At 44.9% G+C, this 26,177-nt stretch overlaps 1 protein-coding gene across 1 annotated transcript in view; it reads right to left on the bottom strand.

The window, feature by feature from the left end:
* Nucleotides 1-2,139: 2,139 nt before the first annotated feature.
* LOC310877272 (inositol-trisphosphate 3-kinase A-like) overlaps nt 2,140-26,177 on the bottom strand; it is a 38,311-nt gene continuing 14,273 nt past the window's right edge. Inside the window, exons 5-12 of the mRNA XM_083791081.1 lie at nt 14,710-14,809; nt 13,945-13,982; nt 11,900-12,075; nt 10,318-10,522; nt 7,153-7,254; nt 6,588-6,659; nt 2,452-5,582; nt 2,140-2,416 (exon numbers count right to left, since the gene is read on the bottom strand). Of these exons, the coding sequence (XP_083647207.1) occupies nt 5,325-5,582; nt 6,588-6,659; nt 7,153-7,254; nt 10,318-10,522; nt 11,900-12,075; nt 13,945-13,982; nt 14,710-14,809 (951 nt within the window). The 3' untranslated portion in view covers nt 2,140-2,416; nt 2,452-5,324. The remainder of the gene's footprint in view (nt 2,417-2,451; nt 5,583-6,587; nt 6,660-7,152; nt 7,255-10,317; nt 10,523-11,899; nt 12,076-13,944; nt 13,983-14,709; nt 14,810-26,177) is intronic.

The following is a 26,177-nucleotide window of genomic DNA, read 5'->3' as shown; positions in this document are numbered from 1 at the left end:
TATGTCAAGGAGCCCAAAGATTATATGTAATTGGCCGCTGACCCCCATCTGAAAATATGTTGTTCCAGGGACCTCCCCAGAAACAAAGATTTGAGTTAAACACATTCGCTCTGAAAGAATATGTATTCAAAGATGTGCGCCACATTTTCACGCATTTTCAAAGATAGCAGATCTACAAGCTCGTAGCGCGGCACTTTTCAATAGCTAAAGTATAACATAATGCTTAAAATACCAAAAGGGGTTCCCTATCCTGAATGGGTTAAAACAGTATAAAATAGGGCGTAATGGCTTAAGTGGCAACACGAATGACTGGCTAATATAACAACAGACTAGTATTCAAAATGTTACGGTATCCCGATCTACCAACATGAGAGGCAACGCATTAAAATGTCATAAATAATAATGGAATGAACGAAAAATTAAAAGCAAACTGTCAGAAGGTAACACATGTGCATCAACTTAAAAGTAACGACATTTAAGACATTTGAACGCCAAGAACAAAATCCCCCAAAAAACTATAAGTTATTTTCAGTTGTCTTACTTGGCTTTGTAACATCAAGGCACCATCATTATATAGCTTAAATAATGTCATTGACAACATTGTTCATGGCAACCACACTGGTCCACAAAGTACTATGAACATTACAACGAAGTTAATAAGAAAAGGAAAAATAAACTCCCGACCTAAACATTAAATGTTTAGGTTCACCCAAACTTACTTATTACTCAATTACACATATATCCTTTTATTGGTCACATTCCCAATGAAGCCAATAATGGAATGCCCAGCAGACTCCTACTGGGTCTCCCACTGATCGATGACCAAAAACAAGAAAATTCTGAGGCTTCGTGGGGCGTGCAATGGACAGTGTTGGGCAATATTACTTAGGAGAAAAAGTTATATTACTTGGAATCTTTAATATTACATATCATATAATATTACATATTACTTTTATCACCAATCAGCCAAAAAGGCTATAAAATGAAGCCTTTTAAATTAAATGTTTTCAAGCCAACAAAACAAAAACCCCAAAAAGTAATATGTAATATGTGCCATTTCTTACAAAGTAAATAGGTATAATATTACTGTTTTTACAGAGTAATACCTTACACTACTTGTTATTGCATGGGAAAAGTAATATCACAGTAATATATTACTAGTAAATAGTTACTGCCCAACACTGGTAAAATGGATACAAATTAAGTTATTTTTCTGGAGGTGAACTGCTCCATTAAAGAACCAAAATGACACTGTTAACAGTCACAGCTACATGAAAACATATAAGAGTTTGGTGAAAACGTCGCGTGCAGCATCACGTTCATGCAACCAGCATCATGCCACATAACTCTGATGTGTCTGATACGACTGCTGGGTTAGGGGGAGCTTAGACTGGAACTCATGCACCTATGCTTTTTATGGCATAGGCAGAGACACTAGGCGCAGCTGCTGGACATGAGACTAATTAATTAGAGCGACAGAGAGAGAGGAGTATGTGTGTGTACGTGTGTGCGTCAATTTAACAAAGGTGCAGACGATCAGAAATCAGCAGAGAGTGATCGACGTTTGCGCTACTGTATGCCGAATTGAAGTGGACTGGGCCCCAGACTTCTTTCTCCCTGGAAATAAAAATGCCTGGGTTTCCTAGGCTAGGGGGAGCTTTAGCCACAACGCGCCACAACGCGCTGTAGAACATGCTGGTTTTATGCAGGAACATTAAATGTTCCTGCATCGTCGTAGGCCAGAAGGCTAAAACCATACATTTTATGGTTTTAGCCTTCTGGCCTACAACCAGTAACCTGACTTTGCCAGATGGGGGCGGTATTGAGTAACCATGTTCCCAAGCTGTGAAACAAATGTGTGTAGCAAGCTTCTTGGATCTGGCAGCATCAGGTTATACGACCAGTGGCGTGCACAGACATTTAGAGGTGCTCAAGTGACAAAAAGGGCACCTTGTGCCGCGCCTGGAACCGGCCGGTGGCCTTAACCCATTTCGATAAAAAAAAAATCTTCTAAATAGACAATATAGCAGATCAACAAGCTTGTACCGTTGGCACTCGGTGTCACGCTACGAGCTTGTAGATCTACTATTTTTCAATAGCTAAAGTATAATATAATGCTTAAAACAACTAAAAGGGGTTCCGGCCCAAAATGGGTTGATAGTGTGAGACTTATAGATTTTGGGGCATAAATAATACATTAGAAGCTTTTTTTTTATTTATCAAGAATTGATCAATGTCACTATGGTCCACAAAGGTGCTCTAGCACCACCTAGTGTCTATCTGTGCACGCCACTGCTGCTGCTTGTCACATCGCAAGAGAAGACAATGAACCCGGTGCACCGTCGTCTGGGGCAAAAGAGATATAATGGAAGATAAAATGCATCGATCAAAGTCCAGTGGTTCCCAAACGGCTTAGCTCAAGAACCCCAAAGAGAAATTATAGATCTCTACCCCGAGACCCAAACTATAGTGAAAATATAGCAGATCTACAGCTCTGTGAAATTATAGATATACACGTTTATTTTTTGATTTGTGGAAATCCTTTGATTCAAAGTATTGAATAGTAATAGATACTTTGAAAAATATTTGATTTTGGTTTTTTTTGTCTTTGGAAATAGTAAAAAAAAAAATGGAAATGAAGAATTAAAAAAGGGGGTATAGTTACTCGCGACCCATAGAAATGTGTCCGCGACCCACAAACGGTTCCCGACCCAGTGTTTGGGGAAAAAACACTGGGTCCCAACAAAACTCCCAACAAATAACGCAGTTGGCTTTCCGTCGTTGTGCAAGAGAAAACAAGTCACACCTACGCCGTATATAGGCCTGCTAATCACACAACACCTGTGGACAAGTGGTTCCACTTTATAAAAGAGCGGGGAAAGCAAGAGGTTTTCCCCGCTGTCAAGCAACGAGAGGTACGCGGGTCATGTCCCGGATATTACGAGTCGTACTGTATGCAGTAAGGGTTGAGAGCCAAGGCAGTCTGGTGGTGCAACGGTCAAATTACCCACTGAGCATTCTTCAGGCTATTGGACGTCTAAAACAGGTCTAAATGTCCGTCTAAAAATGGGTTAGAACTGGTCTAAAAATGAAAGTTTTTTTTTAAGGGGTCTAGGTTTTGATTAGATGTTGAAACAATGTAGTTTCAACAGATATATAGACGTTTTAAAAAACGGTGTCTAAGCTAAGGCTAGACCTGCTAGAAAACATTTTTTAGTCCAGTTATTGCCCGGTTTTAGATGGTGGGTATAGCCTGGGGTTTGATGAGTCCTCTGTTGGTCTGGTTGCCTCTGGCTTGGCGGGGCGTTCCAATGCGCATAATATTGTCCGTGTTCCCTGGTGGGAATTCAGCAGGGTATTATATGGGCAAAGTAACTGAAGCAAAGTAGACGACTCGAAGATTCTCAGCTGAAAATGAAACATGAATGACGTGTCCTAAAGTGACAATAAGATGACAAGTAAATGAGAAAATGTCTGAACGGTTCAGCCTAGACACCAGGAGAGTTTGGGAGGGGTGGCGGCGCTCCATTGGATGGAGTAAGATTGGACTAAAATGTACGTTTTTGTTGAAAGCTTAAACGTCTATATTTCAACAGTATATCATTGCTAATAGAATGTTAGTATCCCACCTAAATAAATTAAGTTAAGTTTAAAAAGAAAAATATATATATTTCCCGTTACAATTTTCTCAGCTCATTATTTTAGTTTTTGTTTCGTCACTTCTAATTTGACTTGTTTATCCTGGGTGAGTTCGCCCTTCTGATTCGATAAAATGAGTATCCCGACGTGAAAAAAATATTTTCTGTTTAGTAAAGAGACATGAGACATGGAGGCCCCCCGTTTCCGAACAAACACTCCAACTATAACAATGACTAGTATGGGAATATAGTGCTGATTAACGCTTTAAAACTAAATCACTTACAGCTGAGCTAACCCTGAGTGTTGTTTTAGGGGGAGCCTTCGCGTGTCCACTAGGAAGTCGTCTCGCGTAAAATGAACGTCGAGCGTGAAGTTGTGTTGTGCGTTCGTCCGTCCAGAAGCCCGTTTGGACCTGCTGCCTATGCACACAGAATAACTCTTCCGGGCCGCTTCCCTTCACAGGTGTTACCAATGATACTAATGAAAGGGACATTTCACTGCTGCAAGAGACTGCAGTCACTCAATGTTAATAGTATTTCTAGTAGATAACAGTAGCAATTTTTTTTTATTTGGACCCTATAGCCAGAAAAATAATGAAGTCTGTTTGTTTGACTATAGGGTTTGACTGGATTGAATTCCTACAATGCCCATAATGCTTTAGTCAAGTTTAGTGCACTTCCCCTCCTTGTGGAGAGGGGGGAGGCTGCGTGGAGGTGTGACTTTGTAGTCCAGGAAGGAAGTTCACATGTTCATGACAGGTCTTTGGTCATGAACATGGCGTCATGGCTAAAATATATTAAAAAAAACCCATAAAAACCCCAAGAAAGTATTTCTTGTGTCCTAACCATCATTAAAATAAGCTCTGGTTGCAAAAGGGGGGTGAAGTGGTCCATTTGGTTCCATTTGTGCACTCTCAGAGTTACACACCTGAACAGGGGCCGTTTGGAATTTTGGAACCCACTCAAGGACACTTTGAGACCCACTGGTGTAGCAGAGTGTCTCCAGTGAGCCAACATGCTCTGTTTGACCAGAATGGAACAGAGCCTTCATTAGCATCATTAACACTGACTCTGTTTGACCAGAATGGAACAGAGCCTTCGTTAGCATCATTAACACCGACTCTGTTTGACCAGAATGGAACAGAGCCTTCATTACCATCATTATCACCGACTCTGTTTGACCAGAATGGAACAGAGCCTTCATTAGCATCATTATCACCGACTCTGTTTGACCAGAATGGAACAGAGCCTTTGTTAGTATCATTAAGACCAACTCTGTTTGACCAGAATGGAACAGAGCCTTCATTAGCATCATTAACACTGACTCTGTTTGACCAGAATTTGAACAGAGCCTTCGTTAGCATCATAAACACTGACTCTGTTTGACCAGAATTTGAACAGAGCCTTCGTTAGCATCATTAACACCGACTCTGTTTGACCAGAATGGAACAGAGCCTTCGTTAGTATCATTATCACCGACTCTGTTTGACCAGAATTTGAACAGAGCCTTCGTTAGTATCATCAGTAACACCTGTGAATGAACTAGGGAAGGGGCCTTAAGTTCGTTCCAAAATGGCGTGTGTGTGTGCATATAGAGAGCCCATTGAAATAGTCAACCTACAAGCCAGCGACATGTCACGGATGCATGCGCGACCGCGTCGAGGTGAGCCCGACGGGTCGGCCGGGCTATTTTCCCGCGACGGACGATGTAGCGTCGGTCATGGCCGAGTTGTCGCTGCCGCCGCCGACGACCATGCCTGCCACGATGCCGATCACGCTGCCCAGTCCGCACAGGTAGCCGTCCTCCCGGTTGCCCTCGGCCCACGGCGTGCGGTGGTCCAGCTCCTCGCCGTCGGGGAGAGGCGTGGTCTTCCCAAAGTCAATCATCCAGACGTTGGCCCGGCCCCGGCCGTCGTGGACGAACAGCAGCGAACTGCCGATCACCTGGACAGACGGACGGACAGACAGACAGACAGACGGACGGGAAGAGTGATAGAGACAGACAGACAGACGGGAAGGGCGGCGGGGACAGAGAGAGAATGCAGAGGGACAAAGAACGGGGGTGGGTGGAGAAAGAAATGAATGGCAGGTAATGAAGCGGAATGCAGTGATTCATTATGGAGTATTCTAGACACATTTCAGTAAGCCGTGAGCTACTACACCAGGCTTTTCAAAGCGTGTTCGCACACATACGCAAAGAAAAACGCGCGCACACACACACTTTTAGATCCAGTCCTATTTTAGAGTGTGCGTATGCGGGGCTCGCACACGCGCTTGGTGTAGCTCGGCCATAAAGAGTGTGTGTGTGTGTGTGTGTTCTTCCTTAAGGAATATGAACTCAATTCCTGTTTTGTTGGTTTGCTACTTCCTGTCTAGTATATTCATGCATGTATGGGTGTGCGTGCGTGCGTGCAGACAGACAGACAGACAACCACAGACAAGCAACCACTAGGGCTCAGTGTCTTAATGAAGCAACTACTAGGGCTCAGTGTCTTAATGAAGCAACTACTAGGGCTCAGTGTCTTAATGAAGCAACCACTAGGGCTCAGTGTCTTAATGAAGCAACCACTAGGGCGCAGTGTCTTAATGAAGCAACTACTAGGGCTCAGTGTCTTAATGAAGCAACTACTAGGGCTCAGTGTCTTAATGAAGCAACTACTAGGGCTCAGTGTCTTAATGAAGCAACTACTAGGGCGCAGTGTCTTAATGAAGCAACTACTAGGGCTCAGTGTCTTAATGAAGCAACTACTAGGGCGCAGTGTCTTAATGAAGCAACTACTAGGGCTCAGTGTCTTAATGAAGCAACCACTAGGGCTCAGTGTCTTAATGAAGCAACTACTAGGGCTCAGTGTCTTAATGAAGCAACCACTAGGGCTCAGTGTCTTGGCAAATTGGCAGAAAGACAAAATTAGGAGAAAAAAAAGAATAACGAAATCAACGAATGCATACCTCGTGAGTTTTGAAGAAGGGGGAGGTCTCTAGTGTATCTCCGATCTCCTTCAGTCTGGTTAGGTAAGACCTCTGTTAGAAACACACACAGACACATATACATTTAGCACTGTGTGTGTGTGTGTGTGTGTGTGTGTGTGTGTGTGTGTGTGTGTGTGTGTGTGTGTGTGTGCGTGGTGTGCATGTGTCCACGTGTGTGTGTGTGCTTGGACACAGGGAGTTCCCAAGGACTTCCTTCTTCTATACTGGCCCCGGAAATTTGAGGTCACATTGCGTGTGTGTGTGTGTGTGTGTGTGTGTGTGTGTGTGCGCATGCGTGCCCCATGGGGTTGTGAAAACAACAGGGTAGCTAAACTTGAAGATCCCACTTCTGATTAGATTCCTGTTTGTCACCAGGTTCCAGGTTGACGCACACGCGCGCACACACACACACACACACACACACACACACACACACACACACACACACACACACACACACACACACACACACACACACACACACACACACACACACACACACACACACACACACACACACACACACACACACACACACACTTACCAGTATGTCTTGGTTTCCTTTGACAAAGTCACGGAAGGCCTCTGTGACCTGCTCTATGGACTTGGTCTTCTTGAAGTCTCTGTTGACCGTCCCGTCCTCCTTCTACAGGACGAGGAGACGAGAGAGGAGACACACAGTTAGGCCTCACTCACACTGTTGCAACATGCATACAACATTTGTCTTGTCTGTTGTCCGTGTTTAATGGCCGCCCCAATGCAGAGGAGAGGAGACGAGACGAGAGGAGAGGAGAGGAGAGATGGATGATGAAACAAGAGGTCAAGGGTGCAGGGAGTGGGAGGGAGGGAACTATATGTTTTTAAACGTATAGCCTTTGCATAGCACGATGCCTTCGACTCTCTTGGACCAGAGCCATGTATAGGGGAAGTTCTGTTCATCTGACCCAGGTTTGGAACCAAATGGACCCCTATGGGTCTGTAACTCTGAGAGCACACTCCCAGTAGGTCTGCTATTTTTGAAAAATCTTGAGTTGTGGCCCAAATGTTTGAATATATTCTTCAAGTCAAATCTTTGCTTCTGGGGGGGGGGGTCCTGGAACAACATTTTCAGATGGGGGTCAGCGGTCAATTACATATCATTTTTGTGGTCCTTGACATGAAATATTGAGAACCACTGATATAGAACCATGGGTGTTTCAGAAAACTGGATTTAGAACTTATTTCGACATCAGGCCTTAACGTATTTTCAGATGGGGGTCGGCGGCCACATATACATATATTTTTGGGGATCCTTGACATGAAAATGTTTGAGAACGACGTCGACTGACACAGAAACATGAGGTTTTTCATATAATATTATTACTGTTATGTTATTATGTAGCTGTTGTTCAACGAGTGTAAAATGAGCGTCCAGTGTATTCCTGGTTGCCAGGCAACAATGTATTACTGGTTGCCAGGCAACGGGGAACTATTTTGGAGACAGAATCATTTGTTTCAGCTTCTGTTTACGGTTCACGTCTGGCCAAGTTATCCACACGCGCACGCACGCACGCACACACGCACGCACACAGATTCCCCCTCTGTCTGGGGGTAACCCTCTGTGTCATGGTAACGAATCACTGGGAGGCCCTTGGCTTCCTTATATGGCCAAACCGAAAGCAGGAGAAAGAGAGAGAGAGAGAGAGTGTGTGTGTGTGTGTGTGTGTGTGTGTGTGTGTGTGTGTGTGTGTGTGTGTGTGTGTGTGTGTGTACGTGTAGTGTCAGTAACAGATGCTGAGACCTATAGAGGTGCCACATGCAGACTTCATGACAAAGGATGTATTTGCACGCACGCACACACACACACACACTCCACAGGATGTTGGTGTTCAAAACAGGAAGCTAGACCTTGCTCCTGAAGGACAAGCACACACACACACACGTCTCTCACACACACACACACACACACACACACACACACACACAGACACACACACACACACACACACACACACACACACACACACACACACACACACACACACCTACGTCTTCCATTCTTTCGCTGAAAAATCCAGAGTATATTAGGCTACTTTAACTCTGTTATGGAATTCTGTAATGCTTTATAGGGTTCTTTAAAAGGAACCCTGGCTAATAAGACAAATATGCCTTAACTCAATTAGGCCTGACGTCAAAGTTAAGTCTTCTAAATCCTGACAGTTTTCTGAAAAACCTCATGTTTCTGTATCAGTGGTTCTCAATATTTCATGTCAAGGACCCCAAAAATGATATGTAATTGGCCTCCGACCCCACATCTGAAAATATGTCGTTCCAGAGACACCCCAGAAGCAAAGATTTGAGTTAAGGCCATTTTGGGCAGGAACCCCTTTTGGTGTTGGCATTATGTTATGCTTTAGCTATTGAAAAATAGCAGATCTACAAGCTCATAGCGTGCCACAGAGTGACGAGCTTGTAGGTCTGCTATTTTTGAAGGATCGTGAAAATATTTATTTCAGAAAACTGAAGGATTTTGAAGAATTTATTTTCGAGGTCAGGCCTAAATGGGTTAAAAACTAGTGATGGGATGATGAATGAATGAATGAATAGTTTATTTCGATCTTTCAGAGGGAGACATTACACAAAAACAGTTTACTTTTTCTTTTTATGTGATCGAAAAGGCATAGGCAGAAGCTTATTAGTGCCTATCCTTATCTCAATGTATTCCAAGCCAGGGTTCCTTTTAAGGCACAGTTTCCCAAATAGTGGGTCGGGACCCATTTGTGGGTCGCGGACACATTGTTATGGGTCCCTTGATCATTGGTTTCACACATAAAAAAAATAATAATTCATTAATGAATTAATTGTAAAAAAAAGTTATTTCAAAACACATTAAATGTTGGTGGTCATTTCATTAACCCATTCTGGACGGGAACGCCTTTTGGCAAACCAAGTGTAAAATGACTTATATTGGATCTCTTCCTAACATTTTAGTCTAGTTTTTATTTGTTGACGAAATTGACAATATACTTAGCCACAGTTTTAGTCATCATGGCTTTTTATAGTATACTTATTTTGTTTTTATGTACCGTCAGTGAAAAAAGGGTTTAATCAACGAACAGATTTCGTCAATAGGTTTCAGTGGAAACGAAATCAACTCTGCTCACTTTGATGCCCTCGATAAACTTGACCTTGGACCTCACTCACCTTGATGCCCTCGATCTAGGCCTAAATAAACTTGACCATGGACCTCACTCACCCTGATGCCCTCGATCTAGGCCTAAATAAACTTGACCTTGGACTTCACTCACCTTGATGCCCTCGATCTAGGCCTAAATTAACTTGACCTTGGACCTCACTCAACCTGATGCCCTCGATCTAGGCCTAAATAAACTTGACCTTGGACCTGCACTCACCCTGATGCCCTCGATCTAGGCCTAAATTAACTTGACCTTGGACCTCACTCACCTTGATGCCCTCGATCTAGGCCTAAATAAACTTGACCTTGGACCTGCACTCACCCTGATGCCCTCGATCTAGGCCTAAATAAACTTGACCTTGGACCTGCACTCACCTTGATGCCCTCGATCTAGGCCTAAATAAACTTGACCTTGGACCTGCACTCACCCTGATGCCCTCGATCTAGGCCTAAATGAACTTGACCTTGGACCTGCACTCACCTTGATGCCCTCGATCTAGGCCTAAATGAACTTGACCTTGGACCTGCACTCACCTTGATGCCCTCGATCCTGAAGCCCAGGGTGGCGGTGGAGCTGAGCGTCTCCCTCCACTGCATGTAGCGTGGCTTGGTGACCGCCTGGCTCTCGTGCTCCTGGGGCGTGGGCGCGCCAGGCTCCACCTCCACCATCTTCTGGTACATGTCGGGCCTCAGGGACGGCTTCTTGCGCGCCTTGGTCAGCTCCTCCTCCAGGTACGTCCTGTGGCGAGAGAGAGAGAGAGAGAGAGAGAGAGAGAGAGAGAGAGAGAGAGAGAGAGAGAGAGAGAGAGAGGGAGGTAGGAGAGAGAGAGAGAGGTTGGTAGGTAGGTAGGTAGAGGGGTGTGGCAGGGAGAGAGAGGTAGGAGGGAGGTGGGGGGAGAGAGAGAGAGAGAGAGAGATAGAGAGAGAGAGAGGTTGGTAGGTAGGTAGGTAGAGGGGTGTGGCAGGGAGAGAGAGGTAGGAGGGAGGTGGGGGGAGAGAGAGAGAGAGAGAGAGAGAGAGAGAGAGAGAGAGACAGAGGGGTACGTAGAGGGGGTTGGGAGGGAGAGAGAGGTAGGAGGGAGGTAGGAGAGAGAGAGGGAGAGAGAGAGAGAGAGGTAGGTAGAGGGGGTATATTGGAAAATGTATGAACATTTCTCAACATGGAAACAATATTGACGATGTCAAAAATAATTGTGATTTTTCTCGAATAATTGATTACGGTATGTAATCAGATGATTGTGACAGGCCTGAAAGAGACATGGTTACTTTATTTGTCGCCAATCACACAGGTATACGAGCAAGCGGAACGCAAGTGTGACGTCCGTCCAAAGCGCTGCACCACGTCAGCGAAAGCGCTAACGAAGCTAAGAAGACAAAGAAACGGAAGATATTGTGTAAAGGGTAAGGATAATAGCATGAGGAAAAAGCCTAGCACATTCTCCGGCACCGTTAACCCGGTCGATGCCAAAGTTTAGCGCACTTGGTTAAAGATCTATAACAAAGGGTCCATTTCATTACCAACCCTCCATCATTTAACCACCTGGAACCCCCTCAGGGACCACCGGTGGTCCCCGGACCACTATGTTGGAAACCACTAATGTGATGGACTCCTCAGTGCATCATGCGTGTCGTGTGTGCTGTGCTGTGCGTGTGTGCTGTGCCGTGCCGTGCGTGTGTGCTGTGCTGTGCCGTGCGTGTGTGCTGTGCCGTGCGTGTGTGCCGTGCCGTGCGTGCCGTGCGTGTGTGCTGTGCTGTGCCGTGCGTGTGTGCTGTGCTGTGCGTGTGTGCCGTGCCGTGCGTGGGTGTCGTGCGTGCGTGTCGTGTGCAGGGACGGATTAACCCCCACGAGCCCCCTGGGTCGGTCATTTTTGCAGGGCCCCCGCAGCGCACGTGCGCACGACATTTTCATGTTTTTCCGTGTTTCTATAATCTTTTTGACCTAAATTTAACAAAATCAATGGCCAATGAAGGGCCCCAGGAGCCCTTTTCAGGGCGTCAAACCTATAGTACTGCGTGGTCCAAATTCTCCGAAGGGCCCCTTATAGAGCCAAGGGCCCCTGCAGAGCCACGGCCCCACTGGCCCAATGGCTATAAATTGTCCCTGGCCGTGCCTCACCTCACTCCCATCTTGCAGTCCATGACGCAGGGCAGGTCGAAGTCGGCCAGCAGGTCCTCCATCTGGTTGTAGCGCTGTCCGTCCTTCTCCACGTCGCCGTGGTAGCCCGGGACGAACGGACACAGCACGTCCTCCATCAGCAGGGACAGGCAGCGCTGCTCGCACTCACAGTGTTTCTGTAGAAGACACGACAGACAGGCAGACAGACAGACAGGCAGCCAGGCAGGCAGGCAGACAGACAGACAGGCAGGCAGGCAGGCAGGCAGGCAGACAGACAGGCAGACAGACAGACAGACAGACAGAGGTTTTTGTTGTCGTTTTGTTATCAATTGTTTTTGAGTGGTGCCGCGCCACTCCAATGCACAGCAATGAGCGTCCGTCCAGTCCAGTCCAGTCCAGGAAATAAGAAACATATAAAACCAAACCCCCCGGCCCTCATAGACCACTGGTATATACCACTGGTATATAAGAATAATAAAGTCTGCGCACCAATTGATGCGCAAGGTCTTCAACGGGTGGTCCGTGGGGTGACCATGCATTTAGTAAATGTAGGACATTGAAGATAGTTTTCTATCGACCACCATCAGTTGAGAAACGGTGCACTGAAATGGCCCGGTGATGTATGTATACGACTATGATGACGCGTCAATGTTGTCAGTGACTCGGAAGTCGGAAACTTCCACAGGAAAGTAAAAGGGAGTTAGAATTTCAAAGGGAAAGTGTAGGCCTATTATATACCGGATTGACTGGTTGAGTCACCAGTAGGAAATGGCTTCGGGTGATATCAGATGACTCTAGTCTAACCCATTTAGACCTGAAGTCCATTCTACAAAGTGTCTTCTAAATCAAAAAGACAGTTTTCTGAAAAACCCATGTTTCTATGTCAGTGGTGTTTCAGTGTCCCCCGCCCCCCCCCCCCCCGGAAGCAAAGACTTGAGTTAAAAACGACCGCTCTGAAAGAACATTTTCACTATTTTTCTAAAGATAGCAGATCTACAAGCTTGTGGTGCGGCACGGGTGAGAGACGGGTGAGAGACAAAGTGCGAGACATTCGACGTCAGACTGAATTCGGTGTTCTATAAGGTTCTATATATGGGAAAGGAATCGATCAGTGGTTCTCAATCATATGTCAGTTAAATGAAGGGCTTGATTTAAAGGACAACCAAGGTTCATGTTTTAGGTTGTTATCAGAGAAAGTAAAAGATGTGTACATTTTTTTTTCCATTTGCTTCTTCCTTTCGTTTGAGGGATTTTAGCTCTTTTTGACAGGGGGGGCGGGGGCATTCGAACATGGGGCTAAATATGTATTTTTGTACAACATTTTATTGTGATTTATTTTTTTATTATTTACTATAGTCCTACTAGATCCCAGGAAATTACATCTGGCCACAAAAGATCACAGGATCTACTGAATGTGAAGGTAGCCTACTGGGGGAAGGCTTATATTGTGTGTATACTGTATAGGCTCAATATGTCAGTTTGTCACATTCAATAGATCCTGTGATCTGTTGTGGCCAGATGTAATGTCTTGGGGTCTAGTAGGACTATAGTAAAAAATAAAAGAATAAATCGCCATACAATTTTGTAAAACAATACACATTTAGCCCCATGCTCGAATGCCCCCACCCCCCTGTCAAAAACTGCTAAAATCCCTAAAACGAAAGCAGCAAATGAAAGAAAATTAACACTCACCTTTTAGTTTCTCTAATAACAACCTAAAACATGAACCTTGGTTGAAAAAAAACTAAAGTTGTCCTTTAATTAACCTCAAATTAACCAATTAAATGAAGCCCTTAATATCCCATCCCCCCCAACACACACACACACACACACACACACAACAGTGGTCCCCAGGTTGATTTTCAATCAGGGTGGTGGTCCCCGGTTCACTGTCAGTTGAAAAACTCTGGTATACCGTATCATATTAATAATATTAATAATAATAATAATGATGTGTGGTCTAAACCTCTCTACCCTGTACAAGGTTTATGGACGTGGTTATATTATTGGGAGACAGGCAGACAGACAAACACAGCATAGCATACCTTTAATATACGACCGTTGGCCCCTGCCTTGAAGCTCCCTGCATGAGAAGACAGCAATGTTTAAAAGAACACCAGAGGATTTAGAGCACGAATGAGACACAGAGTATGAATACATGATGTCTGAGCACCGTACGTGGCCCATTTTGACCTGACGACCATTTATACAAATGTCTTCTAAATCCTGACAGTTTTGATGAGAAACCCACGTTTCAAAGGAAGCAGCAGATGAAAAGGAATTAACGTTGATATTTTACTTTCTCTACTAAAACAACCTAAAACATGGACCTTGGTTGAGAAAAAAACTAAGTTGTCTGTCTGAATGAATGAATGAATGAATGAATGTACGAGTGAATGAATAAATTAATGAATGAACGTGTAAATGAATAAATGAATGAGTGAATGAATTAATGAATAAATGAATGAACGAGTGAATGAATAAATGAATGAATGAACGAGTGAATGAATAAATGAATGAATAAATGAATGAACGAGTGAATGAATAAATGAATGAATAAATGAATGAACGAGTGAATGAATAAATGAATGATCGAGTGAATGAATTAATGAATGAACGAGTGAGTGAGAGTGAGTGAGCGAGCGAAAGAACAAATTAATGGTTTCTTTCGATGGTTTCAGTGAGACACGCCCCCTCCCTATGCAGACCCATTGTCACTGGTGTTTCCCACGTTAGATTCATCCTTGGTTCTGGTGACTGATATAGTCCTTTTAATAGTGGCGTGCGTGCGTGCGTGTCCGTGCGCGTACCTGCATGCCCTGCCAGTTGTATCCAGGGGTACTTCTTCTTGAAGGACATGACAAAGGGTGACCAGTGGACCATGTTCTTGATCTTCTTCCATGACTTGTGCTGCGCACGCACACACACACACACACACACACACACACACACACACACACACACACACACACACACACACACACACACACACACACACACACACACACACACACACACACACACACACACACACACACACACACACACACACACACACACACACACACACACACACACACACACACACACACAGTTATAGTGGACCAGGGTGCTATTTCACATGTTCTGCACATCCACACCCAAAAGGCAGGTGCTATAAGCGAAAAATATATAAAGTGAAACCTAGAAGGTCACTGTGGGCTCCAGTTGTAGGATTTCTTCTTCTTCTTCTTAATATTCTTTTGAGGGACGCTCATATGCCCAGCTTTGTGTGTTTGTGTGTGTATACCCCGTATAGCAAAAAAAACTCTCACGACACACCTCCCCCCCCCCCGCCCCCTGCCGTAGCGGCTATGTGTACAGTTATCACGACGTCTCCCAGGGTTACCAGAGCACTTGTTTAGTTTTCCAGTCAAGGACAAGCGCCCCCCACCCCCCCCCCCCCCCCCGACTCAAACTTCTAAGCCCTGCCAAACACTTTTCTGCTTCGTTTAATGGCCGTGAGAGGAGGGAAAAAAACACAAGACTTCAATGATCACATCATCATGCACGGCTGTGCACGGCTGTGCACGCACGCACACACACATGCACAAATGTTCACACGCACACACAGAGACAGAAGGGTATCCCTGACCCTGGAAAGGAGAGAGGGGGGGGGGGGTGGTTGTTAAGGAGTCTCCCCTCTGGCTGTCCTTCATTTTGGAACCTTTTTTCACTCAACCCTGAACGACGGAGGGAGCCGGGGTTTCCCCTGGCAACGCACGCACACACACACACACACGCACGCACGCACCCACGCAATCACATGTCACACGCACAAACACACAGACTCCCTGTCCCTGGGAAGGACATTGTGGGACTCCCTAAAACACACATGCACGCACACACACGCACGCATGCACGCACGCACACGTGTTGTCTTAACATGAAGAGGGGTTTTCTCTTATTTTTTTCTTCCTAAGAATGGCTTGAGTACAGATGTGGGTCTAAGTGTGGATAAAACCTTCCTTGTAAGGCCAGATTCACTGGAAGACACTTTTTATACGCACGGTGATGTAAGCGCACACATGCACGCACACACGCGCACACACACTCTATTCTGGGGGAAATGGGTTCATTTCAAAGAACACACCATGCACGCTTCCTTATAGAGTTTAAGCCTGATTTAGCGCAAATAGCTCTATTTTTGGATTAAGTGTTAGATCAGGGGTGGGCAACTTTGACGATGGCCAATATATTTCCACACTCACTCCAGAGGGCCACAGTGCATATTACTGTCGTAGCGAAAATAGCCGATCTACAAGCTCAAAACGGTTCGCAATGCGACGCGTTTTGCTGTTTCTTTTCATTCTTATAATTTTTATCCCACGATTTTGTAACCCATTTTTCACCCCTGTGTCAACTATCTAATGTGATCCTGGCTCTACACACCCTCCACCAACCTAGTCCCCATATATGGGGGACAAGGGGAGAGCAACGGACTTGAACTCATGCTTCCTTCATGACTGAGTGTCCAAGTTGCTCCTTTTACACCTGACAGGGGGGAGTTTCCCCTCCATCAGGCGCCCCGGCTGGCCAGGGGGAGGCAGTTTAGAGACCAGGATTACTGCATGTTTTTTGTGAGGGTACCTACCCAAGGGGACACGGGGAGAACATGCAAACTCCACACAGAAAGGCCCTTTCGCCAACCCCTGCCTCGGGTATGGGCACTGATGACGCGGAGGAGAGAACACAGCCCCCAGCACCCACAGTGTCCCCAGCGGAAATCGAACCCAGGACCTTCTAGCTGTGAGGCGACAGCACTATACCAATTGTGCCACCGTGCCCCCGTTTTGCTGTTTTTTTATTGGAATCCTGAAAAGTAACCTTTTTTATAGCATTTCAAATGCATTTAGTTATGTTAACTTTATGAACTGTTAACATAACTACATTGGACACAAAAAGACAATAACATTTTAATACTATAGTCATCAAGTACTAGTCATTTAATACTAGTCATGAAGTAATTAAAGCGGGTTTGGAATTGTAACAGCTGAAATCAATACTATATCAGTATTCTGATATTAACACTCGGCCGCATTAAGTGAAGGTGGGGGCCCCCAGGCCGTTAGTTGCCCACCCCTGTGTTAGATAGTCTGGTGTGGTTACAGTACTATATAGGCTCGCAAAATATGTCTTGGAAGAGCAACCCATCGACTAATCTAATATACGGCAACCTTCCCCGTGTTTCTTCACTAGTACGATCCAGAAGAACACAGTTTGCCGGCCACTGCTACAGAGCTGACAATGAGGTTCTTCCCTTCTTCTCTGGAGTCCTGCCTCAAAGCAGACCAGAGGTAGAAAACTGTCGTTCCCTGATGACATCGCTATAGAGCGTCGCAGTCCCGCCCCCTACCAGGGCCCAGGAATTGATTCTCCGTTCATTTTCCTCATAGACTTTTCAAAAAGTATTTATTTAAAGACCTTTTAAGCCTCGTACGAAGACAACTCTTGTCGTGACAAATCATGACAACAAACACAATTTTTTGGGGCCGAACAAAGAATTAGAAAGAAGAAAGAAACGGCAGGTTACAACACTTTTTTGTTGTTTTTCTTCTTTGTAATTATTTGTTTGGTCCAAAATAGTGTTTATCGTCATGATTTGTCACGACTGGAGTTGGCTTTGTCCGCGGCGTAACCGTCTTTATATAAATACTTTTTGAAAAGCCTATGGAGAACATTAATTTCCTGGGCCACTCGTCGTTCTGAAAGGGTGAGGAACTGGGACACATGCATCAGTAAGCAGGAACTGGGGATGGCAATATAGGACCGGGAAGTCTGGCGTGTGAAATCCATGATCTCGACCGCGGTCGAAATATTATGATATATGATATAGGCTGAAGAGATGCGAGTTGAAAAGAGGTATATATGAAATTTAAAATAACCTCACCCCCAAAAAAAAACATGAAATAGTTGTGTTTGTTTAGTATCACATGGCGGTATAAAGACACAACTTACAAAATGTTTAAAACAAAACAGATGTCTATGCATGGTCAAAATCTGTCAAATAAGAAACATTATAAAACAGGTCGTTTCGAGGAAGCAATCTGCTTGGTTGAAACAGCTAGCCGTTAGCACACCTAATCAAAACAAAGAATTCAGCTGCTCTGTTTTCCCAGAGCGCTAGCAAAGTCAGTGGCTATAGGCTAGCTAGTTTCTTGGGACATTTGTGGTCGTAGTGACTACATCTGTCATTAAAAAAATATGTTTTTTCAGCGATTTTCTTAGTTTTAAGGGTAACTGTTGTATAATTGCAATATTACACTTCAGTGATTCAGTAATGCTTCAGTGATGCTTGCGGAACTCGACTACGTCTCGTTCCTGACCGCATCACTGTCGTGTCAATAATCACTTAAACCACACCCTCTCGTGTAATATTGCTTAATTGACCTGTGTAAGGACACATTTTCACACTCGGGGAGGACTAGGAACCCATTTAGAGGTGTTCTGGAAAAACTTCAAATGTTTATTTAAAAGAAGATATATGTTGCTAATATATAGTGTAGCAACAAAGATTCAAGAATCCCAAAAATTGGGTACACGTCTTGAAAGGTAAAACCCAATGGACTTTCTTTAAGAACTCAAACCCGGAGTCATCGGCCCGCCTGTCTTCCTATATCTTCTGTCGACAATTATGTATAGGCTACATGTGGAGTAGACTGCACGCTAAATGTCTAATGTTACTATCTGTCTTTCAAGTCAACCAGAAAGACATGACCCTTGAAGAGGATTCCCCGTGGTTTGAAAACACAGGAGAGGAGAGGAGAGGAGAGGAGAGGGGACAGAAGAGGAGGGAGGAAAGGAGAGGAGAGACAGGAGAGAGAGAGAGAGAGAGAGAGAGAGAGAGAGAGAGAGAGAGAGAGAGAGAGAGAGAGAGAGAGAGAGAGAGATTTAAGATAAAGATAGGGCGAGCAGAGAACCATAGAAGGAGGTACAGTACTATCCAAGCAAGATAATCTGAATGTGATGAAAATACTTCAGCTGATGACTATCTATGGTTAGAGACACGCTCATAACACGTGTGTGTGTGTGTGTGTGTGTGTGTGCGCGCGCGTGCTGGAAGAAAGACATACAGAGAGTCACATGAGTATCTACCCCCCCCCCCCCCCCGCCCGTGAATCAATGGAGAGTTTAATCACTGGCGATGTGTGCCACACACACACACACACACGAAGAAATCACATGGTGGAAACAGCCTATTAGGCAGGCCAGAGCTGTCTCGGTGAGGGTCTCTCTCTCTCTCTCTCTCTCTCTCTCTCTAGTGTAAACACGGTCGGTCTATAACTCAGGGCTTAAGTGTTGTTTTGTTTTTTTCTTCGCTGGCTCTGTGGGTCCCTTTTGGAGAGAGGAAGTATTAAGACCCCGTAATGTCATTGACATTACGGGGGGCTACACAAGTTGACAGCCACTTTGGAGAACGGTGAAACTGAACAGTCACTGCAAGTGTAGGAAGAGACGTTACACGCTGTACACAGCAGGCGCTGTCGCAGAGACGTTACGCTGTACACGGCAGGCGCTGTCCATTATATCTCCCGAAGCCGTTATTCTGTCATTTATCGATGATACGCAGCGATGCATCCGTGACATTTTAGACTTCAGTGTCGGGCTAATTCAAAATGAGCAGATTTAACACATTTAGACCTGAGGACGATTCTACAAAAAGAAAAGCGTTTTCTATGTCAGTGGTGCTCAAGCTATTTCATGTCAAGGACCCCAGAAATGATATGTATTTGGCCGCCGACCCCCATCTGAAAATACGTTGTTCCAGGGACCCCCCCCCCCCCTATCAGGATACATCCTGATATAGCCATGCAGACACCTGGCTCACCGCTGGCTCACCCAGACTAACATCTCTCTCACTCACACTGACACACAGTGTGTGCGTGTGCGCGCCTGCGTGCGTGCATGTCTGGTCTGTGTCAAAGTCCATGATAAGTATAACAGAGCCTGTCATCATATGGAGATTTAAGTAGGGAAAACCATTAAATACAAATCAGACGAAAGTGATATATAGGTGAGGAGAGGATGGGCTCAATGATAATTGATGTCCGTAATGTTAACAAAACATTTCTTTTTGGCGAGATGGGAGCGCTGCTGCATGCCGTGGAAACCCTTCTTTCCACACATTGTGAAAACTAAAAGCTGCATGATCCAAAACGACTTTGGAGAAGTGCAAAGGTAGCCCCCTTAACGCAGGGCGGGAATTAACAACAAGCTCGTAGCTCGGCACCGAGTGCCGTGCTACGAGCCTGTAGATCTGAAAAATTCTGAAAAACCGTGAATTGTGAATGTGGCGCAATTTTCTTTATATATATTCTTTCAGAGCGAACGTTTATAAATCAAATCTTTGCTTCTGCATGGGGGGGGGGGGGGGGGGGAGGGGGGGCGTGGAACAACATATTTGGAGGCTAATAGATTTTTGGGGGTCCTTGACATGAAAATGTTTGAGAACGACCGATTTTTTTCTGAAAACTGTCAGGATTCAGAAGACATTTGTAGAATCGTCCTCAGTTCTAAATGGGTTAATTCTACAGCAAATAAAAGTAGATATTTCTAAAAAAAAGCAAGCGACTTGACTCATTATACCACACAGTCAAAATGATAATAAACCAAGTACCAACAATACAAGCTGTAAAAACATCACGGTTAAGTACAGCTGCACACCTGGACAAAGTCAACCTAAGACTATCTGCAGAAACATGGGCAACGCGAGGCTACTGTACGTCCAGTTGTACGGACCATTTCATACACAAAGACAATGTGCTTTGCATAAATAAGGCATACATGGAGAAACAAATAAGGAAGAAAATGTAGTATTGGAGAAAAAAAAAAGAATAGAATCAGAAACATTAATTAACAATGGGTCATCATTAGGGTAGATCGGAAATCGGCTCCGATCGCATGATTTCCAAAAGATCGGAATCGGGAAGAAAATATCTGATTTTTGAATTGTCTAATGTAAATCTCAAAGAAAGATGTATAAGCAATGAGATTTTGTAAAAGAAAAAACTGTTGTGTTTATGCTATAGTTGTTTTCCTTCTGGTCCCAGTCAGAGATCATCAAACAAAGACTTGTCACTCAGAGGCGTGGAAAACACCTATGAAAACAAAGGAAATGCAACCCCCGCTATCTAACCAATACATCATTATTTTTGCTATGACCATGCTTTCATAGAAAGAAAAAAAACACACCGACAGTCATTCTAATAAAAGTATAGTCACATTTTGCCTTTCAATAATCGAAAGGCAACACAACTGACTACACTAGAGTGACATACATTAGGATATTTGCTATTGTGACATGGCATTAAGTGTTATGTAAAAATATAAAAGATCGGATTGGGAAAGATCGGCATCGGTATGTCTCAAAATCAAATGATCGGAGCAAAGAAACGTGATGGGGACGTCCCCATTATTGTTATTATTATTGCTGGTGCATTGTGTAAAAGGTCAGTTTACCTGCGCTCCGACCGACGACACGTAGACCACAGAAACCACCAAGATGACCACCGATAAGACTACAACACTCCACACTGGGCCCCAACATATAGACCACATACTGGCTGGCTGGCTGGCTGGCTGGCTGGCTGGCTGACTGACTGGCTGGCTGACTGGCTGGCTTACTGACTTTTTGGCTGGCTGGCTGGCTAGTTGGCTAGCTGGCTGACTTGTTGGTTGGCTGGCTAGCTGGCTGGCTGGCTAGCTGATTGGATGGCTGGCTGACTTGTTGGATGGCTGGCTGGCTGGCTAGCTAACTGGCTGGCTGGCTAACTGGCTGGCTGGCTGGTTGGCTAGCTGGCTGACTTGTTGGCTGGCTGGCTGACTGGCTTTCTAGTGACCCAATGACATCGCTTCAGGTGTGTGTGTGTGTGTGTGTGTGTGGACGTTGACACAAGTCAGGCATGGCTCATTTGATTGACAAAGCAGTGGACGAACACAATCTGGCCATGCAAATCCTCCACCAGGGATGAACCTACCACGGGGGCAAAACACACACACACACACACACACACACACACACACACACACACACACACACACACACACACACACACACACACACACACACACACACACACACACACACACACACACACACACACACACACACACACACACACACACACACACACACACACACACACACACGCATGCACAGTCGCACAAACGCGCCCACACACACACACACACGCGCGTCTACCCGGTCTATGTCAGGCTGGAAGTGGCTGTCGGATGTTGAGGGCACCATATCAGAAGTGTACCGTGACACCTGTTCTTGGCATTTCTCCTGGCCGGACCCTATTTTTGGGCATGTCCGTCACTACTACCGGTGGATTTTATTTCTTTTTTAATGTTCAAAAATAGCAGATGTACGAGCTTGGCAGCTTGTATGTCTGCTAATTTTTGCCAGGTGAAACCTTTGGCTTATGATCGCTGGTGTTGGGTAGAGCGACCTTTTGCGGGACCTATAGTCATGATTGGCTGCCCCGAGTCTGACCCCATACTCTGAAACGCCGCCTAAGCCAATGGGAGACTGACACCATACTCTGAAACGCTGCACGGAAGTCTCAACCACGCCCCCTAGATATATGTTATAAGTTATACACTTTTTTTGCTTCCGATCCGATCCCGATATCTCAATTTCTGTGTTAGCCGAAACCAATACCGAATACCGATACCAGTGTCATGATCTCATGACCCACTCCACAGAAACTGCCCTGCTGGCAGTCACAGAAGCACTACATGCTGCCCAAGCTGCTTCCCACTCTGCAGTACTGATTCTCCTAGACCTATCAGCAGCATTTGACACAGTGAACCACCAGCTGCTCCTAGACACCCTAGCGGAGCTAGGCATCGGTGGAACGGCACTAAAGTGGTTCTCCTCCTACCTCACCGACCGGACCTACCAGGTTTCCTGGAAAGGTCTGTTATCATCCCCCCGAACCCTCCAAACTGGGGTCCCACAGGGATCTGTACTTGGTCCCCTCCTTTTCTCACTGTACACTAAATCCCTTGGCACTATCATCTCTGCCCACAATATATCCTATCACTGCTACGCCGATGACACACAACTGTTCCTATCCTTCCCCCCCTCTACCACTCAGGTGGAAGAGCGCATCACTGCATGCCTGGCTGACATCTCACAGTGGATGTCCTCCAACCATCTCAAGCTGAACCCAGACAAGACTGAGCTTCTCTTCTTCCCAGCTAAGTCCTGCCCTATGCGGGAGCTAACTATTTCCGTAGACAACGCCCTGGTAACGTCTGTCCCAACAGCCAGGAATCTTGGTGTTGTCCTGGACAGTCAGCTCTCGTTCAAACCTCACATCACAGCTGTCACTCGATCCTGTAGGTTCACACTCTATAACATACGACGAATTAGACCGTTCCTCACCCAGGAATCAGCCCAGCTCCTAATCCAGACAACAGTCTTATCAAAACTCGACTACTGTAACTCCCTCCTTACTGGCCTACCAGCATGTGCACTTAAGCCTCTCCAGCTGATCCAAAATGCAGCAGCTCGCTTGGTCTTCAACCAGCCAAAATTCTCACATGTCTCCCCCCTGCTCCGCTCCCTCCACTGGCTCCCGGTCGCTGCCCGCACAGAATACAAAACTCTGATGCTGGCATTCAAAGCAACCAAAGGTATGGCTCCCCCATATCTTACAAGTATGATTGAACCCTACAAACCCTCCCGCGCACTCAGATCAGCCAACGCAGGGAAGCTGGAAGTACCCTCACTAAAAACGCCGGGACAACGCTCCACACGTCCCAAACTCTTCTCCCTTCTGGCTCCAAAACTGTGGAATGCACTTCCCATTGCAGTCAGAACTGCAGCATCACTCCCAATCTTCCGCCGTAGCCTGAAAACCCACCTTTTCAGACTCCATCATGGCCCTTAGCACTTACCCTAAACCCTTAGATAGCATTTCTGTTGGATTATATAGCATTTGATACAGACTTATAGCATGTTATGTAGACAGCACTGTAATTGTATTGTATGTAGTCATAGCACGCCATAGTACACATATATAGCATAGTAGTAAAGATGTATAGTTTATATGTATAGTGTATGTATAGTTTCACTATATAAATATTCCACTGTTACTTTCTTAGCTTACGCATGTTTCATGATAAATGCTTTTTATGTGATGTATTCCCATGCTTTGTTCTTGCTTAAATGTAAGTCGCTCTGGATTAAGAGCGTCTGCTAAATGCCTAAATTGTAAATTGTAAATTGTATGTTGTGTTTAAAGCTATATCTCGTGTTGTGTTTATAGCAGACTCCTCACTCAAACGTGCACTTGCAGTTTGGGCAACTCCAAAGCAAACTCCACATGCTCCAACATTTTATTTACCTGCCATAGTGTCAACCCCTTACCCCTGTGTGGGATCGGTGGCTAGACGCTATTCCCGTGCTCGGACCGACGGACGAACACAGCCAGCCTGCCAGCCATGCAGGGACCCACACACATAGCTGTCTATAGGAGTGGTTGCACCACTCAAAAACAACAAAGAGAGGAAAGTGGGTGGAAAGAACATTTACTTAAGTAGGCACTAAGTATGCTATAATACTAGTACAATGTTGAGGTATATAATCGCGACAATGAGACGCCGTCAGTCACACGAGCATGGTCTAATGGTCTAAAGCTGCTTTGCACACTCGACTATGTGGACGTGCAGAGAGAACCGTGGCAGGTGCCCGTCAGGACGAGGCGATCATGAGACTTGTGTGTGTGTATACTGTCATTGTTGATAGACTGTGGACTCACTGCACATCATAATAATCACTGTTGATACTGTATCGTCACCCAGAGATACTCTACGCTGTTGAAAGGCCTGTGGACACCGATATCACACACACACACACACACACACACACACACACACACACACACACACACACACGTGCAGTGGTGGAAAAAGTACTCAACTGTTTTACCTATAAGTAAAAGTACCAATACTGCAATTTAGATCTACTTCGTTAACAGTAAAAGTATACGGAATTGAAAATGTACTTGAGTAAAAGTACAAAAGTATCGGCATCAAGAATGTACTTAAAGTACTAAAAGTAAAAGTACTCATTGTGAAGAATGTGTCATTTCACAAGTTCAAAATGTGTACAAAATCTATTGAAAATAGCTTGCGACGTATTGTGAGCTTGTAGATCGGCTATTTTCAAATGGCCGAAATGTATAGCGTTGAAGTGGTTAATGTATGTTTTCTAATCAAAATTAAAATCTCCAAAGTAACTAGTAACTAAAGTTTTCAAATAACTGTAGAGAAGTAAAAGCACAAATTTTGGCTCTGAGATGTAGTGGAGTAGAAGTAAAAGTACTGGAAATTGGAAATACTCAAGTACAAATACCTCAAAATTGTACTTAAGTAAAAGTACTTAGTTACTTTCCACCACTGCACACGTGTACCGTATACTGTATGTATGTACTAAATGTATTATACTGTATGTACTAAATGTATTATACTAACACGAACCACAAATAGTGCTAATGGGCTGATCCCTGTGTGGATGTTAATGCGCGGTGCACACGGACGGCAGAATCCTGGAGCGTGTTTGCCGTGCACATTAAAAGACACACACACACACACTGCAGGATAATTATATCACCTGGGGTTATTAACACGCGCGCACACACAACAACGGACAGCCTTTGAAAGCAACACAACACACACACACACACACACACACACACACACACACACACACACACACACACACACACACACACACACACACACACACACACACACACACACACACACACACACACACACACACACACACACACACACACACACACACACACACACACACACACACTGTCCAAACACATGCACTGCCTTCCCTCCCTCTGTGTCAACCCCCCACGATAATGATATATATAATTATTTATACAGCAGCAAAGGTTACAAACAACAGACAGAAAACTGTCTGTATTGTACAGTGGCCTTAAAGAGCGGTTATGGGACGGGAAACCCCTATTGGTGTTTTAAAATGTTTTAAAAACACCATAATTTAGCTATTGAAAAAATAGCAGATCTACAAGCTCGTATAGCGCGGCACCGAGTGCCACGCTACGAGCTTGTAGATCTACTGTTGTTTTTAAATCGTGAAAATGTGGTGCAAATCGTTGAAATATATATTCTTTCAGAGCGAACTGCTTAGCAGATCTATACATACTTCAAGAGACATACTTAATGCAGCGCGACTTACAGTAAG

This window comes from Protomyctophum parallelum (genome assembly GCF_964188405.1).
Source record: "Protomyctophum parallelum genome assembly, chromosome: 19".
Lineage (NCBI taxonomy): Eukaryota > Metazoa > Chordata > Actinopteri > Myctophiformes > Myctophidae > Protomyctophum > Protomyctophum parallelum.
The sequence above is the reverse complement of the archived record's forward strand: the minus strand, read 5'-3'. Positions and strand labels throughout refer to the sequence as shown.